This window comes from Maylandia zebra, linkage group LG1, assembly GCF_041146795.1.
Source record: "Maylandia zebra isolate NMK-2024a linkage group LG1, Mzebra_GT3a, whole genome shotgun sequence".
Lineage (NCBI taxonomy): Eukaryota > Metazoa > Chordata > Actinopteri > Cichliformes > Cichlidae > Maylandia > Maylandia zebra.
In genome coordinates, this window is record NC_135167.1 from 14,763,083 (window position 1) to 14,784,079 (window position 20,997).

General features: G+C 39.3%; 1 protein-coding gene across 3 annotated transcripts in view; it reads left to right on the forward strand.

Moving 5' to 3' along the window:
* Positions 1 to 20,997, forward strand: part of kif26ba (kinesin family member 26Ba) — a 101,045-nt gene that overhangs the window by 26,192 nt on the left and 53,856 nt on the right. For all 3 annotated transcript variants that reach the window (XM_076881918.1, XM_076881926.1, XM_076881932.1), the window contains exons 3-4: positions 5,845 to 6,516; positions 19,978 to 20,159. In XM_076881918.1, coding sequence (XP_076738033.1) covers positions 5,845 to 6,516; positions 19,978 to 20,159 — 854 coding nt within the window. The remainder of the gene's footprint in view (positions 1 to 5,844; positions 6,517 to 19,977; positions 20,160 to 20,997) is intronic.

The following is a 20,997-nucleotide window of genomic DNA, read 5'->3' on the forward strand; positions in this document are numbered from 1 at the left end:
CTATTTTCCTGAATCCTTTACCTCCTGCACACTCACAGACACACACACACACAAACAGTGAGGGCGAGCTATCTCTTTTCATCAAATCTCAGTAATAGCATCCTTCTGTGTCCAGTCTGCACTCATCCACCCACACACACACATATAAACGCACACAGTCAAACACACTGACTGTCAGCCACTAAGAGTTGCTGAGGTCACTTTTCAGTTACGATGGACTCAATCGCCATCTCTCTCTGCTTTTCCCTTATTCTGTCACTCCATCTTTGCAGCGTAGAGCCGAGGATGCGTTTGTCTCCCATGTAGGAGGAAATGAATCACACTCGCACACACATATAGACTATCTGTGATGCTGCGAGTGATTGAGTCACTCACAGAATACTGATGAAGTCAGAGGTGAAGAGATGGGTTGAAGAGATGAATAGGTGTGATGAAAGAAGGAGGGGAAGTGAGGAGAGCAGAGAATATGACAGTTCACAGCGAGAAGTTATTATCAAACTGTGCAAAACACTAAAAATCTCTGTTAATCTGCAGACTGTTTCATATTGGTGGAATTCAAAATTTCCTTTGAATAGAGCCTACCTTGTCTGGTAAGATACTTAACTCAGCTCAAAGTTATGCTGTTCTAATGAAAGATGAGCTGAATATAACAAAAAAAATGCAGTATTAGTAGGGGGAAAATTGCAGAAATGGGGTCATCGAGCAGGCACAGAAAGTATATTTGCATTTTGTGTGTACAAGGTGTTGTGTTCATGGTCAGCGTTTGCAAAAGCTGCCTGTTTTTTCATCCCCCCTCCCCATCTTTCCCCTCGGAAACCACAGCTCTCCTTTTTTTCAGTCAGGCAGCTTGGCTGCTTCTCAAATCTTAGCTAATTGGGAAAAACAAGACCCTCATCTCAAGGACCATACACCGTGTCCACTTTAATGCTGCTTTAGTCGCCTGTCTGCTGTGCTCTCACAGTTAAGTGTGTGCATGTGTGACAGGGTGATAGAGAAGGGTCAAAAGATGCCAAAAGAGATTAAATGTTCCCTTTTTGCCAATTTTTGGCAAAGATAGGACTTTTCCAATTCAGTACAAACAGGAAAAGCGGAAAGCAGGGTTATTGTTTTGGCACCGATGAGAAGAATGCTTCACAATTTGTTCACAGTGGTTTATTTTATCTGTCTCCCTCAATCATATTTTATAACTAACATGAACAGTCTGGTCTAGTCACAATAATTAGAATGTTTATGTAAAGGCTGTAATGGGAAGATATTACTTATAACATATATAAGAAATGAGAATTTCCATTCTAGAGTCATCCCTATCCCATTTCACGCATGTTTTTACTTAAATGTGTTTAAATGCTTGACAATTCTCTCCTTTTCATTTTGAGTTTGTCATTCTTTGTTTTCTTTTATTGCTTTGTGCTGATTAACTCAGTGGCCAACGCTATTTGACATTGACATGGCATTACACTTTTCTTGGACATCTACAATAAGTTTGAGAGTACAGCAGTTTTCTTCCATTTACCAAAAAGTCCTTTTGGTGATGATCTCAGGGACGAAGAGAAATAGACTCTGTCTAGAGTGAAAATTTGAGCTGCACAGGGAGAATTTAGGGTTCTTACATAAGCATTAATAAAAGTAATGTAATTTGAAACCATAAGTCACTACATTAAGAATACCTAATGTTATCATTTTTATGACTATTAATCATTATTAATGCTTTCCCCCTTCAGTCAAAGCACTTCCCATGCAAAGAAAAAGAAAATTAAAACTGTCAACCTGTATTTATAAATCTCATTGATGATTTACATGTTTGATTTGGCGAATATACCAGGCAAAGGATGTTGAATATGGAGCTGCCCGGCAGGAGGAAAAGAGGAAGACCACAGAGAGGATTCACGGATGTAGTGAAGGAGGACATGCAGAGGGTTTATGTGATGGAAGAGGATACTTCAGAAGGGATAGAGCTGCTGTGGCAATCCCTATAGGAAGCAGCTAACAAGAAGAAGTTGTATTTATTGTTAGGCTTCACCTCAACTTTCTCCTTACAGTCTCACTCCAGTAGTCTATTTATTGCCGCTTGAAGTGTGCTATTATTGTCTCACGTCAGGCAGGAGTATGTTTGTATAATGCTATTACTGCATGTGTGTGTATGTGTATGTTTAACAGCATGTTCTGTTCATTATGCTGCTTAGTTTTCACAAGAACAAGTTACCCTTTATCCATAAACACACATGCACACGCTCACATACTCAGCAGGATTTGAACTCATGCCGCGTGTGTGTGTGTATCTTGTGGTCTAGTGGTTTGTTGACATAGTCAAGCAGGCAGTTCTCACATTGAGAGGGTACGTTTTACTTTAAAATGAACACACACACACACACATACACACACATACATACATACAGTGTATTGATTGTAAAGCTACAAGCTTGTCATTGAGAGAGGCTTATTAGGTGTGGCAGACAGGATGTTACATTTATTTTATTTTTTTTCCTTTTTCTAATAGTCTCCTATTATGTTATTAGCATAATAAGAGCCACCAAAGAAGCTGACCACACACACACAGATATACAGTTGGGAAGCCTTTGTGTTAAAGCAGTATTATTTGTCAGTAATGTGATAAACAGCCCATTAACTGTTAATAACACCAGTATGATGTATTGAGCGGCTTGATAGATCCAGAAGGGTTGTTCTGCATGTTTTTATCTCTTCTCTGTCAATCATCTGTCTCAATCTTAATGTCTAAATCTGCTAAGAGATATCCATCGCATGAATATTGATTGGATGCACATATACACATGGACATAGAAATTCTGCATCTCCACAACTCGTGTATTGATTAAACTTCAGTAAACAAAGAATGCCCCCTCATCTCTTTGGTAAATACTGTGCATACACATCTTCTTGGCATGATGTACTGTGATGTTCAGACAAAGGTCCCAACTGTTGAGACTGAAGTGTTTGCGCATACATTACTGTGTCTTGGGTTATTTAAACAGCTGTATGAATCTTTACCAAAAACGAGATTTGAAAGCAATGGCTCTGAGATGCTGCAGTGCTTGGTAATAGCATCCTTTAGAAAAGATTCATGCTAGGGTGAGTACATCCCGAGGCACATAAAATAGCAGAGAAGTGATGCTCTCGGTTCTTATTCAATCTTTTCTAAGTTAAAATGCCATGAGATGGTTTTTACATTTAACCATGCACTCAGTCTGTAACTATCACTTAGGCAGAAAAGGGAACGAGGATGCGCATCCTGTTACACAAGAGGTGGGCTAGTTGAAAGCAGGAAGGTTGCACTTTGTAGCACCATCTACCACAGGTGTTTAATTGAATTACAGAGCTCTGAAGCAGACATGCACACCACACCTGCATTTGGGTGAATAATAAGCTCACAAAATCACAGTCATTTGAATCCTACCATAAGTCTCAAGGGTCCTAAGCAAAGCTAAATTTTATGAGGAAAAGCCATTTCTATTTAATGACCTTTGCAAGATAAAGACCTTAATGCTTTATGGAAAACCTAAAAAAAAAAAAATTTCACCAGGGTCAAATGAGGTTTAGATGCAGATCTGTATCAGGGTGTGCGTGTGCTTGTTAACTTTGATATTGAGTCCAAAGAGTCATGGCAGGAGATTTAAAGTGGCTTTGCTCTATCCAAGTGGTTCCAATTAGTCTGGAAAAACATATACAGGCTCAACACGCACCTTTTAATATACAAATATCTATGCACAAATGCACAGATAAGTCCACAGAGATTGGATGAATATCGTGATTCTGCACACAATAATTGTTCTCACACACGCATCCACAAAGAGTAACCGGAAAAAAGTTTAAAAAGAGAGATATAAAGGATATAAAAGAGAAAAATAAACAAACTGACCCGTGTTACTTTGGTTTTTTCTTCCATTGCTCATGTTTAACTGTTGGTTTACATTGTGCGCAATATAAATATGTAAGTATTGACTCAACCTATAGTATGAGTCTCTTTTTCTTCACATTTTTTTCTAACCAAAAAAGGCACAACACACTGTTTTTACACCTCAGTGCCTTTAATGCTGACATTTTTCATATGTGGTGTCTGTGTCAGGTTAACTTACCTAAAGAGCTGATTTATCTATTTATCTGTATACTTATTACAGAATCATATCAATCATGATGTTAAAAGTAAGGCTTTTTGTTTGGGTGAACAGGTTGAACAAAGTATAGAGAAAAGGAGCACTGTTTTTCTATAGAAGCTACTTTAGTATAAAGGTGTTAAGAGGACTATCTTTAGAGGAGCACTCTTAAATGGTATCCCAACAGGAAGTGATTTGTAGTAATGTGGCAACCAGATACACTGTATAGTGAGTGACATCCAGTGACTTAAAAGTTTCATGCCAATGGGCTTAAGTGTGACAAGTGAATCTCTTCCTGTGTGGACACCCCTACACCCCCACTGTGTGGTGTTAAGCTATGTGCATGTATGTTTTTGCCTACAGAATCTACTAACATCTAGTGTGCCTTCTTAATGAAATAAAGTTACTTAATGAAAAGGTTATTTATGTATAGTAAGAAGTGTAGTGTCAAAACTGAAGATGCTTTGCATACATATACAGTATAGTTTGCCTTTTTCAACAGCATGTGTACTGATTGGAGTTTTGGGTATTTGATTCAGGAGATATAGTTATTTTCTGCCGGTCTGCTGCTAAATGACCAAAGATTGATGTGTTGATCCTCCCATGGTGTGCTTACTTTTTTAATGTATATGATCATACTTTAAATACAATTAATATTACCCCTGATCTGTTTTTTTTTTTTGTTTGTTGTTGTTGTTAAAAATCACAGATGAACTTTGTTCTGGGTTGTAGTCTCATTTTCCCACTGAAAATATAATGTTTGAATCCCGCTATTTTTATTTCCGATTGTATACATATAATCTGTATACAAATCTTCATTGTATCTCTAGACAATTACCATTTAATGTTATGGTTTATCCATTATATGGCATAAAACAGATGAAATATGTCAAAAAAAAAAGAAGGTAAAGAGCTGGTGGCAGTGGAAAAAACCACTGGAAAAAAAAGTGGGTTTTATTTGTTTGAAATTGTATTAATTTAAATGCTATTCCATCTAGTGTGCAATAAATACATTCATTCAACTCTATTATGAGACATAAATATAAAAGAAACAGTCACAATTTTATTTTTTATTGTTTTTCTTATTGCTAAAACTGATGGTTAACTAAACCTTAATGAATAGAAAAGTGGTTGTTTTTAAAATTTAGCAATAAATTAAGTTATTCCTAATTGATAGAAATTAATAATCAAACACCTAACTTTATGTAATAATAAGTGGCTGCTTGTTTATTAAGCAAATATGCTAACAGATGATTCAAAGGTGCAAAGTCACATTATGCATTTCACTTACAACATACACATCAGACTGAACTAGCAAAATTCAGTAAAAGAAAGAAAAAGGGAGGGTGGGGGGGATCGTATAAGGTCAGTTGCTTTCATTCCTGTATGAGACAACGTTTTGCTGCTAGCTTCTGTCATACTTTTATCCTTTAGACCCCGAGGACATAGTGTGTGTCTGTCTGTGTTTTTGTGTGTACTTGTTTGTTCACTTGGTGTGTCTGTCTTACTACACTCCTTCCCTGAGGCTGAATAACATGCTTCTTGGTTTTTCTATAAATATTCATAGTAAAGACTTGTTCAACATGGCTATGATTTCCTCCTGTTTTATCCTTCGTTATCTTAAAGGTTTTCTTAACATATCTCACTCCCAGCTGTTCTTGTTCATTTTGCTTTCATTCAAACCTTCAGTCATGAGTCTAAATGTTTCCTTTTGTTTTTCTCTCCCTCCTTCCAGGATCCCTCATTCTCGCTCCTTCTCCATGATAAACTTCAGGTGCCCAACAGTTCTCGCCGGGCGTGGAACGAGCGTGACAGTCGATGCGATGTCTGCGCCACCCACCTTACTCAGCTCAAACAGGAAGCTGTGCGGATGGTTCTGACTCTCGACCAGTGGGATTTATCTCCAGCCTCTTCCCCTCCAGCCCTGAGTGGACGATATGGGTCTCAAGCACCTCCGGGTCCGTCATCAGGAGCACCAGGAGGGCCTCTGTCACGTGAATGGCCTCCCTTTCTCCCTTCCTCTTCCTCCCCCTCAGCTGCTGCTGCTGCTGCTTCTCAGCCTGCCCACACATCCTCTCAATCCCCTTCTCCGGTTCCCAGCCAGACCCCAACACCAAGCCCTAGCCATGGATCATGCAGTCCGCAATCTCAAGGTGCAGGGCATAGACTGGGGTCCAAGCCCAGCTCTCTGGGCCTCGGAGGTGGAGTGGACAGAAGAAACGGGTCCCCTAGTTCAGGAAAGACATCTGGTGGGCAGCAGCAGCCAGTGACTGGAGTAAACAGCCCTGGAAATAATGGTGGTAGCAGCAGTAATAATGGGACTGGAGCAGTACTGAGCACGGCAGCTCTGCAGGCACATCAGCACCTGAACAGAACGAATGGAGGAGTCACACTCTATCCATATCAGGTAAAACACTTATAGATGTGTGTATTTTGGCGGTGGGAACGTATGTGTCTGTGCGTGTGTGTATCTTGGACTGTCTGGACCGATTCTTCCCACAAGTGCATTGCAAATATCACCATGGAAACAGCAGAACTATATCATTATATGATCAAATGATGACAGGCAAGATGGCTAGTCTCTATATGTGAGTCTGACAGATTAGGCAGGAGTTCGGTACATTTACACTGGTCATTTTGCAGGTTTGACTTAACATCCGTAACTTACGTGAAATGTTTGTTCTTGTACTTCAGAAAGAGCTAAGGACAATTTAAACTAAAAGTTTTCTCCTCCATTATAATAAATATATGACTGACTGTCTAGCAAACACAAAAAATGTTATGACTGGGATGTAGATACTGTTAAAAATGTACTTTTTTATAGAGATTTTTGCTGTCAGGGCTTAATATGCTCTAAAAGGACATTTTTCAGCTGTGACACATGCCTCCTGAGTGGGATACATGCATGCTAAGGAGAGAAGGAGAGATAGGAACCAAACACACTGAGTGATGTTAAAAGAAATTCAATTACTTTAAAATCCTTACCACTCAGTTTCTGGAATATTTGTTGATCATATCTCAGTCTGACCCGAGCACAGAGACCCTATTCACACTTGGTTTTGAGATGCGTCCTAGCTGATATGATTACATCCATGTTTATCGTGTGTCTCTATCGAGGCTACTTCTGTTTAGATTTTCTCACTGTCTGCAGCTCAAAGAACCCAGCTCACACATATTTTATCTGACGTTGGTTCGAGTGATTTGGCCTCACAGCATCTCATGGTGGATTTACATTTATGTTTTGCACTTTTGGTCTGATCACCAGCCGAGTTTAAACGTAAAGTATATTAGAAATTCAGTTTGCAGTCCAGTTTGTAGACAGATGACAACATTATACTTTATGTTTTTCAAAGCATTGCCATTCCCAAACAAAGAGATTGTAAATAAGAAGAATATTTATTTATTTAGTCCATATTTGCAAAGACAAACGGTAGCTGTAAACAAACCACGGCAGACCCGATGACAAGTTCATGCTTTTCAGCATCTTTATTGACTCGCTTTCATCAACGGTTGTCGTTTCCACATGGCTGGAGCTTTTCAGCCACCAGCCGAACACACAAACACCAACAACAACAATCATGACAGGAGTTAGCCCACACTTTAAGCAGGCGAGGCGTGGTTGCCGATGCCACTCAGGTGCGTCCGTCTCCCCTGCAGTGGCACCACAGACCACACCCCGCCACAGTAGCAAATTTCTTTATGTGCTTATTTCTACTCAAATATTAGAATGCTAGTTTCTGATGGTTGTGTCTTCTAAAATTGCAAAAACACGTTGTGCAATTAGTTTTTTGCATGCCAAAAAAACACTCTTACTAAGGAGACAAGAGGGAAGCAAAACATGTTGATATCAAGCATTAAGTTAGCACCAAGCAAGATTCAAGATTCAAGTGGAAAATAGAGATAAAAGAAAATGTTTTAGGAGGATACAGGAAGGGAAGAAGCACAACTTCACAAAAAAAGGAGGATGGTAGGAGGGAGAAATCGCCTTAGGTGAACAGTGGTCTAGAGGTGTGTGGAGAGAGGCAGTGGTGCTGAGACTCCAGGGGAAATCCAGAGGTGTGTGTGTGTGTGTGCATGTGTGTGTTAACATGAACGTGTTATACAGATGTAATAATTCATACAGTGATAATTAGGACTCCGGGGACTCTATGTCATACACCCCCAGTCCCTCTTCACTCTTTCATTCTCATTCATTTTCTTTCACACTTACTCTCCCCTTACTTCGCCCCTATTATCTCTCCTGCCGTTCTCACACTTTGTCTGCTTCATATTCATCCGCTCTTCTATCTTGCTGTTATCCCATCTGCTTTTACATTTTTTTATTCAACCCACGACTAGAATCAGATACAGAGAGATGGAGTGATAGATGGAAATGACTTTGTACACTCTCTTGAATTGTTTCGTTATCATGTTCTACCGGTCAGAATAAATTAGGTTTGCAGGCTTTTATGTATTCTGGTATGTCTTTGTGGGAATTACAGTCAAAGAGTTCAGATTTGAAAGAGCATTTCTCTTTTGCTAAATTTCATTTTCTCAGAAAATAAAAAGGCGTTCATTTTTTTTTAGGTTATGAGGTTTAGGTTTGTCTGTCTGTTAGCAGGATTGTGCAGAAAGTTATGCATGAAGATTCCAGCACATGTGGGGGCTTGGCTCAACCTAGAAGTCCGTCCTGCCATCTATTCTCTTCTGCTCATCCTTATCAGGGTGGGCTGGAGCCTATCGCAGCTGTATTAGGGCGAGAGGCGGGGTAAACCCTGGACAGGTCGCCAGTCTATCGCAGGGTCAAAGAAGAAGTCATTAATGTTTTTGAGTTGATCTGGATAACGATCCAGGAGTCTTTGGAAGAATTCTTCACTATTGTGAGACTGAAAAAAAATCAGATATTTCACATCATATGTACATTTATACACCATCTTTATGTTCAATAAACTGTTCAAACATGGTGTTCAGGGCAGTTTGCATCACTTTTTTCATCCGCTACTTCAATTTTACACATCATTTCATAGTTTCATCGTTTCATGTAGCTTTTTTGACCGTGCTCCACTTAAAAAAATGTTCTTTGATTTCAACTTAGCCAGCATGAAAGCAGGAAGGTGTTTTGCTTTTTATGTGCCTGCGTCACATTTGTTGTTTCCCCATTCATGTGTATGCACATCTCAGTCCTTTGAAAGCTGCCTGAACAAAGGAAATTCTAGAAACTGTTCACAAACGTTCACTTCGACTCAACCATGAACAGATTAGATTTTGGTGGTCAGAGATAAAGATCCCTGTAATGTTATAAAAACATTTTGGTTCAGATGCACATTTTATTTTACCACTTCATAGTGATATCATAAAATTCAGGAAAGAAAATGTGGACATTGCTTAAGATAATAACGTACTTGACAATGGGTCAGATGCTAAATTGGTAATGCTAATCCTGGGTGTCCAAAATTTAAATCCTTTAAAAGTGTTTACCACATACATTCCCTTCAGGCTACTTTTTGTCTGTTTTGTAATTTGCATTTAGATACACTTTTGAGTATATTTGTGTGTGAGTGTGCCTTGTTGTGTGTGCAAAGGGTTTGGGCTATAAGAGTGTGTCAGCCAGCATGCATACTTGCACATCATTGTGTGCAAACGGCGTATTTTGAAGCTCTGTGTAGATGTGTAGGAACTTCTTTACATGATCTCATTCTGTATTCTGTATATGAATTAGTATGTGCGCTGGGAATTGTAAAATCCTAGTGAGCCTTTGTGTTTCTGGCGAGGCGTCTGCAGTAATGGTGCTTCAGTAGGAAAGGAGAAACGCGATAATAAATCACCCTCATTTAGACTAACGCCTGCCAGAGAAGGCGATGGGGGGAGGAGCTGAATGGAGACATAATCAAGAAAATGAAAATTGGGAATAAAGATGAAGAAATGAAGAGACTAGATTTAAAGAGCAGAATGATGAAGAGAAGGTTTAAAGCAGGACACAAGCGATAATAAGCCGTCGCACGTGACATTTTAACATCACTATGTTTAAACAAACTTAATTCTGGGACATAAGGGTTTGCAGGGAGACAAACTCTGCATTTCTTCTTTGCCTGAGAATTTGATCTGCTTTGCTGCTTGCACCACAAAACAGAGCCATAGCTTCATGTTTTAGCATCAGTGGAGCTTTCATTGGGTCTTACAATAGGAGATGATTGAATGCAGGCCAAATGAGAATTCTCCTCCAACATGCTCGCGCTCTTCAGCAAAGTGAGGGAGACAACAAATTGTCAGGTGTGGCTGTGTGCAGGCAGGAATAGGACCCAAGGTGCAGACTCCGGAGACAGACGTGAACTCAAAAAGGCTTTACTTTGGTACTCAAAAATATAACATAACTGAAAAAAACTCAACACAAACTTAAACTGGAGGAATGACAGAACACACAGCTAGGAAAACGGTAGATCGCGACACGGACACAGAGAAACACAGGGCTTAAATACACAGAGGGAGCAATCAGGGAATGGGTAACAGGAGGGAAACACAGCTGGGGCAAATCAGAACTGACGAGACCAAAGAAGCATAAACTGAACACACTGAGAAAAGACAGAGACCTTCAAAGTAAAACAGGAAACACATAACACAGACTGAACAAAGACACAGACTCACATGCAGGCACTACAAAGGGAACAGAGACGTGGGAACAGGGCAGGCACAAACACTGACTGAACACGGGGATATAGGAACTTAAGATACACATAGACGCGAACTAGACAAGGGGATGCAGGTGATAGGGGAGACAGAGCAACTAAAGACGACAGAGACATAAGCCATAAGACGGAACTCAAAGAAACCAAAAACTAGGAAGTATAAATAATATCAAAAACTCAAAAACCCTGGGTCGACGACCCAGGCATCCTAACACAAATACGTAGACCGACAGCAGGGAATGTAAAGCATTTCTGTGCTCAAATGCTGCAGCAGGAATCGGTGGGATTTATGAGAATCGTGTGTCCCATTGTTCAGAAACATTACTCACAACAGCGCATTAAAGTGAATTATTGGTTTAATTCATTTTAATTATTAAAATCTCCAGTAAAGTCTATAGTCAGGGGTTGCACAACAAGAGATGAATTGAGAGAGGGAGGGAGCGGTTGTAGGTAGACAGAGAAAAGAAGCCGCCTGTCTGCCGGCATAGCTGACATAAAATTCTTGCTGGGTCAGCAGTCTAAGAGGTGACTGCTGCCACGTTTTATATTTATTAGGATTGTTTTTCAGTTCCATGGGAAGTCCAGGACAAAAGGAGAAACGAATTCAGTGAAAACAAGTGGAATTTCTTTACTAGGCTGTAATGATGCCTGGGTTATGGAGCCATGGTTTTGAATTTTCTGTGAGTTCATAGTTCATTTTGCTTTGAGTATGTTTTATGATTTCTTTTTTCTTTGTTGAGTCTCCAGTTCTTAGTTCTTCCCTCTGTTCATTCCTGTCCCTCCATCAGTCTTGTCTCTGTTTCTTAGTTCAGTTGTGGCTTACTTCATGTTTTATTTTGGTAGCTGTTGGATTTTTATCTCACTTTACTTCCTTTGTCATTTTATTAGGTTTAGCTGCATCCTTTTACCACAGGCTTTTTCACCATCCCTAATTACCTCTTGTATAGCAATGTATATTTATATATCCCCAATCAGAGTGTCTGTGTCCCTTGCATTTGTTTTGCTATTTAAAGCTGTTGAATTTTGTTATGTTTGGGTTATTTTCATAGACTTTGTCTCCTGACTCAAAAGGTCAGATTTTACATTACACTGTTTTGTCTGCGCGCCCTGCATTTGGGTCATGCACATAGATGGCAACAACAGACATTTTCACATGGACAGATAATGTTATATTCTTGATTAACACACTTTTTATTTAGCCAAGTTCAGTCTTGTAGACTTGCTCTGCGCTGGTAGACTCACTAACTTTTTAAGTGCACTGACTGTATGTCATAAGTTACAGGCTGAGGACTCAGTGCGGACTTGAGAGACAAATGGAATAAACTGAAAACACGCCTTTAGTTGGGAGATAAAGTAAAACAAAATAACAGAGCCCATTCAAAATCCACCCTAAGGGAAGAAATCCAAAATGCTACACAAAAGGCCAGAAGAGTATACTACAAATGAAGTTCAGACTACCTAGGCTTTCTTCGCTGTAGCTATCAACAGAACCTAAAACTCTGTTTGGAGATGGATCTCACAAAGGTGGTCTACAGAAGTGGGCTCTGTCAGGCTCTGTGTGCAGACACATAAAAATTGTGGGTTTTGTGGATCAAAATGATGGAATGATCCCTGCGAGTGCCACCAGTCAGTTTCTACAAGAAAATCATAAAACCTAAAGAGAGAAAAGCTTTAATAAAAATCACAATTTTAAAATCTTGAATAACAAAAGGACATAAAAGTTGGGGCAATTACACTAACTTTTTCAGTTTGATAATTTTTTAACTTTGATGGATCTCTATTGTTGTAAGGGAAAAAGGTGACCAGTAACATATAATGGTCTAAAGGTCTTTATTTATTTATGTTTTTTATAAGCTGCTCAGTGTCTGAAGTAAATGTCTGAGCCTCTAAATTAAAAGCAGAGTTCAGTGACATGTGGTCCTTTAATTAGTTTGTTGACAGAGCTTCTCATTCTGTGACAAACCAAACTGTCTATAAAAATCACGTCCATATCAAAGGCTCACTTTAGCTTTGCAGGCTTGCTATGGGAGTGTTTTGGTAGAATGAATCTGTGTGTCTCACTCCTCTCTCTAGCATGAAAACGCTAATCCAACATTACCTCTGCCCTCGTGCTGTCCTTCAAGCAGCTAATTGAAAACAGGTTTATACAGTGTGGTGTGTGCGCCTCTGTGTGCGCTTCTGTGTGATTCCAACAGTGGTTAGATTAGCTTTTCTAATTTACCGTGAATCTGTTGCGCCTATTGTGTATGGATTGTTTCCGTTTATCTGAGAGAAACAGGATGTCAAATAAAGAACACGCTTGCAATCATATTGTTTTGTATAAAATATGTTTTTATTGCCAGACTATAATAATAGTTGGTCTACGCATTAGAGAAGTTTGTGAACTGAAGGTTTGACCTACTGTGTAAATCTGGATGGTAGGAGTGGGCAATAGAGCCTCAAAATGATATCATAACATTTCAAGAAAATTTCCAATAACATATATGAAGATATTACAAAAAAAGTTGCCAACAGTAGAAGAAGCATTACAATATAGTAGTAGTGACAGAACATAAGTCAAATGTAAGCACAAAGTAGCCTAGGGAATGTTATCCCAGGGACTTTTAAATGAAATTATACAATAACTACAGTGGCCTTGAGAGGCCAAATGGACTGCAACTTAAGAAAACACCAGCAATAAGAAAAACGCTGCAAAAGCACACAAAACACAACGGAAATAGGAAAAACGAAAACAGAAATAGGAAAAAACACAAAGGAAGTGTTTCTGGGGAGACAATAACCCGACGGACCAGTTGGAGAAACCCAAAACATGGTAGGCGTCTTTTTTTTTATGATTCATATAATACTGATGACAGATATTTAGGCTAATAGTTAAGCTAACACACTTACCTCTCATCTTTTCTTTCCTCACAAAACACAAAATAGATCCTCCACTTCTTTTAAGTGTCTCCCAGCGCAATTCTTGGCATATTTTGGTTCCTGCAATTGGACCGTCGCATTATTGTCTCCCCAGAAACACTTGTGTTTTTGGAAATCTGTTTTTTCCTATTTCCACTGTAATTTTTCCTAATACCGTTGTGTTTTGTGTGCTTTTGCAGCATTTTTTGTTATTGCTGGTTTTTTTCTTAAATTGCAGTCCGTTTGGCCTCTCAGGGCTACCATAAATAACAGCCTAATACTGTTGCCTATAGCTTTTTATTTACAGAACTCATTTTTCGCCATGTAACTGCATCTGTGATTTACATCCACCATATGGAGTGTAACTAGTGAGTGCTCCAGCGATGCTCAGTCATTTTATTTGTTTAATTTTGGGTCGCACATAAGCAGCTGTTCGCATATCAACAGATGAAAGAAGATTGTTGTTGCTACCTTAACAGGAACCATGTTCTTGCACATTTTGCGAAGTATTATGCTTTGTTGGGGGTAACCAAACCACTTCCTTCCTGTTAAAGCGACTCCCTCTTTAGGTATTAATCAGCAGCAGCAGCTGACATGCTGCTCTCACTTTCAGACATTTTTGGGCTTGTGTCGTGTGTCCTTGAGAAGATAAATGCATGGCATTGCTATATGACTGATATCACAATATGACACTTTTATATCGTGTACAGATTTAGGCTGGTATTATCTAGTGTGGTATGATATGGCAAAGTCCTACTGGGTGGAAAGAGAAGAGCCAGCTCTTACCTTTAAATGTCAGAGCTTGATAGAGAGTAAGCACAGCTAATAGTCTTCATATTATATGTTTTCCTGTATAAAATAAACCTACATTGCTCTCAGTTTACTTGCTGTTCTTTTAACTGGTTTTCATTTTCAAGCATACTGGCCTCTAGTATGTAGCCTTGACAGTGTTTCTGTGTTTCTGATTTGATTATGTAATATATCATATAACTAAACAGATCTCATTTTCATCTCCTCTCTCCTTCTCTCACAGTCGCTTTCTATCTCTCATGCATTCTCTGGCCAAATTATTAGGAACACCTACATCAGAGTAGAACAACTCTGGCGTCAAATTTACTACATTAAAAATGTGTTTCCAATATTTTCTTGCCCTTTGACATTAAGGACACTTGAGCCTTTAACCCCCTTGCCTCATTATGGGTGTTAAGGATTCAGGTTTACAAATATATCGATAATTTACTCCCTCTCAACATCCATTTCTGTCATTTCCCTTTATGTATTGCCTACGTTTCATGACTGGGTTTCTGTTTCCTCCAAGCTTACTTTCTTTTCCTTCATAGTTTGACACATAAACTCCTGCTTCTGTAACTCTACCACCTCTGTGAGAAATAAATAAACATCCTTCTCCGTGTGCTCACTTCTTTATTTTTTCACATTTCCTCCCCCACTTTAATTTTGAACAAGCGGCCTCTTTCTCTCTTCCGCCAAACCACTCAAGTAAGTGCTTAGATGGTTTTACAGATTGTGTTTATTGCACCGATAAGATCAGACAGGACCACACACGCGTGTGGACACACAACACACAATTTCTATTCCCCTTATACAAAACTGAAGGTGCAGATTGTATTTTGGGCGCCTGTAATATGAGAAAGAATAAAATAAGAGAGACTGATGAGTAAGGTAAATGCTGGGGAAATGGTGTTTGTGATGTAATGAAGATGAATTGGTCAGCTGTTATGTTTTCCGAGAGGGGAGTGAGAGATGTGGATTACTGAAATAATATAGAGGAAAAGTGTAAAAGTTACAGAAGTATAGTGTGCTATTGTATTTTTTTTTAAATTTAATAACCTGGAAAATCTAATATCACATTTGTCAAAGTCCCGCATTGACTGATACAGTCATAGGATCAGGCTATTTTGTAAAAACACAGTCAGATGCTGTGTTTTTCATTGATTAGCTGCATTATTTTCACCTCTGGCTGTTGCATTATCCTCAGTCATCTCAATTTGTCCTGCTGTTATCTATATCCTTTTATCTGCTGCTGTGACCTAATATCCCCACAGGAATCATTAAAGTTTCATTCAATGTAGGATAACCTAATTTATTGTAAAGTATACAGACAGCAGCTCAGCCTTTGTGTCCTGTGGGGAAATCTGAATGGGACATAATTTACTTTAATGAGTACTTTATCCAAAATGCTATGTAAATGCTTTAGCCAGGTGACCATCAATTTTCTGTATGCGCAGCACTCATGTAGGATTAATATGACAGCTCTCAAATAGTGACTGGCTTAATGACAGAGATAAGGCACCCATTACCACACCACTGCTACAGAGAAACACAGCAAAACTGTTGAAATCTCATGATGATTTTAGCCCTGACGGTAGTTTAATTAGTAGTTAATTAATAGTAAATGTTTGATTAATAATTAGGAGGTAATTCAAATAAATGACACTAACAACGCAAGAGGATGAGTTCAAGAGGTGAAGCTTAGCAGACAGATATCAGCTACAGCTGCCTACATCTGTGCACCTGTCAGTCAAAGCTCAGACTCTGTTACAGCTCTGTCTAGACATGAGGAAGCACAACGGAAAGATATAAAGGAGGGTCCTGCCCCAGCTGCCAGTTCAGAGTGTCAACACGAATTTCAAGTGTAATATTTATTCAGCCATGCGCATGTAAAAAGAAAGGTTACAATAACTGAAAGAAATTTACTTGCGATTGCATCAAGTGCAAAATAACTAAAGAAACAGATCCGTCTTCTGAGAAACAGATGAGAAAATTGTGTAAAAGAAAAGGTAGTTCACTGCTTCTGCTTCAGTGGTACAATAAAACTGAATTAGTCTATTTGCACAGATGCAGTCACACACACACACACACACACACACACACACACACACACACACACACACACACAAAAAAAATCCCATTACAAACCAATAACAGCACTTGGCAAAGTCTCAGATGTAACACAAGGGAACACACAGTCAGCTACAAAAAAGGTGTGGAGGCTGAGGACAGAAGTATAATGCTGTTGTTAACAGTTGCTGAGACCAGACAGTGAGCTGAACCAAGCAAACCCAAGAGTGTGAGCCAATTAAGAGGAGAGGTTCAGATGGACAACACAAAAATCCTCAGACGTGGAGAGAGCAAACTAGTAGATTATGTGATGCTTAGACCTTAAAATACATGCAGCTGCTACAAAGGGAGGAAATTAGCTACACAGACAATAACCTTTTTTAATACCAGGCTATAAACATATAATTTCCATTGTAAAGTTGGGCATTTTAACAGGAATGTCCAAGGATTGACTCACTTTTATAGCCAGCCTTAGGTGGCAATTTGAGGAAAGGCACTTTCACTGTTACTTTAGCTCTGGAATTTGCTGCTTTTTGGAAATTACATGTTAATGAAAAGGGTAGATTACAAAGAACATCAGTGCAAACAGCTCAGCTATACCACATTTGGTGATAGTCAGGGGCTCTGCTGTGATTAGTGTGAATGGCAGTAAAGTGTAAGTGGTATTGCAACATGACAATATTTAAAAGTTAAATGGTCACCGTAAAGAACTTTCTTCCTGTTAATGCCAGCATGTCTGGCCAAAACTTACAGGTCACCTGAGCACTAATTTAGTAAAAGAAGAGCAATGCCTAACCCGACCAAAGACACACCACATTTGGTGAGAGGTGAGATTGGGTAAGTTCAAAAGGGACATTTTTATCAGTCTCAGCTATACTTGTGTTTACCCACACTAACATTAACATTAACCTGCTACACATTAGCACTGCCATTGTCAACATGTTTCCATGATTTAGGCTTTTAGATCATAGCACCACTAAACATATTGCACACTCTCAGTAGACTCTCCCTGAGCCAGTATCATAGCTGTGGACTCTTAAATCATATGCAGTGACTGTAGGCTATAAACTGGTGTCTCTATGTCTGTCCAGCCTTGGTGGTCTGAACTGCAGCACCAGCACTCAAAGCTATACATTATTAAACCACCTAGTTTGCATAATAACATTGTGTGGGACAGTGGTTTTTTTTTTACATTGTGTTAGTAGTTTTCCTTATTTTATTCATCAGAATTTATGAGTAGCCAGTACAAAAGCGCAGGTAGTCCTGTAGCTCGCTGGACCTTCATTTCATATGTTCGCAGCTCGTTTAATAATGCAGGAGCACCAAGCCAGGTCAGAGCTTTTGAAGCAGCTGTAAATGTACAAAGGTGTGTGGTATATAAACTATAGAGGCATCTCATTTACAATAGGTAATTTATCAAGGCAGCAGGTGGTGAGCTTGGACCCCAGCAGCCCTCAGCAATAAATATAAACACGTTGGAGCTGATTTAAGCGCACAGGTACACACATATGCAGAGACACGCATGGCAAGAGCACATATAGACATATTCAAAGGGACTTCCATTAACACACACAAAGGCTATAATTCCTTTATTGGAGTGTGTGGTCATGATTTAGGTGCTTTGCTGTCTTGATGTAGGCAGCACATAAAGAACTATAATCAATAATCCATATCTGTGTCATGAATGATTTGCTTTAACACACGCATGCATGCACGAACCCATAAACACATACGGCATAGAGTACATGCAGCTGTAACAAACTCACATTCAAATCAGTTAATTGTGCTATATCAGTTCTTCTTAACATGTGTGTGTGTGTGTGTGTGTGTGTGTGTGTGTGTGTGTGTGTGTGTGTGTGTGTGTGTGTGTGTGTGAGAGAGAGAAAGAGAGAGAGAGTGAGAGAGAGAGAGAGAAAGAGAGAAATAAAGAGAGACTTATTTTTTGTCTCAAGCAACTACATCAATTTTTTGTGATGGACATGACAACACTCAGTGCAGAACTGTACTGCTGTAAGGTAGCTTGAAAAGTTTCCACAGATACCATGTGAACCCTGAAACAAAACATTAGATATCTAATATATCTAACTGATTAGATATGGCAGGTTAGCTACGTAAATGTATTTTTTGTAGTTATCAGAAGTAAAAAGCCTTACTGCCACTCCAAGAGGAGTGCTAAAGTAACTATTTTAGCAACCATTCCACCTCAATAAGTGTATTTTCATTTCAGATTCTGTATCTTACACATTACATCAAGTTTGTCTTGTGCACTTGATAAAAACAGTAACTCAGTCAAGAAAGCAAATGTAATTTATTTAGAGCATTATGAGTACAAAGGGCTTTCCCTTTTTATCCACGCTGTCTTTCTTCTGTCTAATAAAAGGCAAATGGTACGAGCGTTGATCTAATAATAAATCACAAATATGGATATAGCTTATGATGGCACAACAACCCTGCAGAGAGAATGCAGCTAGATATGTTAAGATTATTAATAAAAACAGGGAATAGCGAGGAGAAGAAGGAAGGGTCGATCTGACAAAAGTATACATGAGGTTGAAAGAAAGAAACCAAGGAGAGAGTGTCTTTGTTTCTTTGTTTATGTCTGTTTAGGATGCAGACAACATTCTGCTGCTGGTTCACTTTGATCACTAGAGAGGTTTTCTGTACACACACACACACACACACACACACACACACACACACACACACACACACACACACACACACATAGGGGCATGCAATAAGTTATCCTTCAACAGGAAACAAAATGGGTGGGGAAAACCAGACTGTGTTCTCATATCTGACCATCTGGAAAAGACAAGGGTAGAGATAAATAGCAGTCATGTGTGTGTGTGTGTGTGTGTGTGTGTGTGTGTGTGTGTGTGTGTGTGTGTGCGTGCAGTTTGTTTGTCATGAAGTACATGCACAAAGTTAGCACAATCAAAGTATTCATGAGACAAAGTCTTATCACGTCTGACTGGGTGGGAGAGGCGAGCAGCAAATACTGACTCTGCTGCCAGTCTTTGTTTCTGATTTTCCTTCAGTCGTCTGTTCTTGTTCTCTTTCACTGTGTCTTTGATGGGTTTTTACATTTTCACATTTCAGCCACTGCTGTGAAAATTATTGTTAGCGCTCACTGTTAACACTAATGTTGTTAATTGCACACAATCTTTCCAAATCTCTATGAAATTTTGTCCAGTCTCCACTAAAGTCATAATTTCTGTGTGTGACAGCAACACGTTAATACCAGCCTCGGAGCAGTGCCTCCCAAAAATTGGAAATTGTCTCATTCCTACTGCATAATTTATCATGTAATGAAATGTGAAGTTCCCATCAACAGTGTCTAAGTCTCCAGGCCCTGTGGATATTGTTAATTAATTAGTATTTTTATTTATTATTTAACTCTTGTTGGTTTTGTCAATTATAGTAAAAAAGTCTTTCTCTCTCATCAGATCTCCCAGATGATCTCAGAAGTCTCCAGAGAGGGAATTACCGAAGCTGCCCTGAACCGCTACAACACACACTCGCCCTCACACACAAATTCATCATCACATACAAACTCTCCCTCTCACACTCCAGCTGCAACCACCACAGCAGCGACTGCCACCTCCGCCGCTGCCTCTTTCTTTGCCAGGTAAGATTCACTTTACGCACTGAGTGAAAGCCAAGAAGATCACCTCTCTCATCTGATCCATACACTCCACGAATCATTCCAACAAGCAGGCATTGTAATTAAACGTGATCAGGTGCAGTATTGAATTTCTCTCCAGAGCTGTAAATATATCTGAACATCTGCTGCGTTTGTTCTTTTGTATTTAAATTTGACTAAAGCACGGAAAGCCAGGGAATCTGCATACTCACAGCTAGGGCTGCCACGATTAGTCGACTAGTCACGATTACGTCGACTATCAAAATCGTCGACGACTGATTTAATAGTCGACGCGTCGTTTGAAGCTTTGTAAGATCGCAAAAGATGCATGAATAAGTAGTAGGATTTAAGAGTGTAATAACGGACTGAAACAGAAGATGGCAGCACTGCATGTACAAGGATGCCAGATGCCGTTAAACCCCGAAGAAGAAGAAGCTGTGTCCCACAATTCATAGTGCGGCCCAGCGCAGTTGCCAACAATGGCTAGTTAGTTTTAATATTACTCTTATTATTCTTTTTGGGTCACAAAATAAAGTTTAACATATTTTCATGCGATAATGTAGCTGTGTAAACCTCAAATATCTGCTCAGTTTATCAAGACACCACATATTTTCAAAAGCGCTCCGACGTTTTCGGAGACATCTGTTACCCACTAGCTTGATAGTTAGCCGGGGTTCAAGGCTCACTAGAGCCCGTGAGAACACCGGACTCCCTGCAAATCGTTTTCAAAGCCACCGCCGTCTTTCGCTACTCAGGTTAAACACGATATATGAGTCACTTAGATAACGTAGAAATGTTATTGTTTGGCTTTTTTTTGTATTTT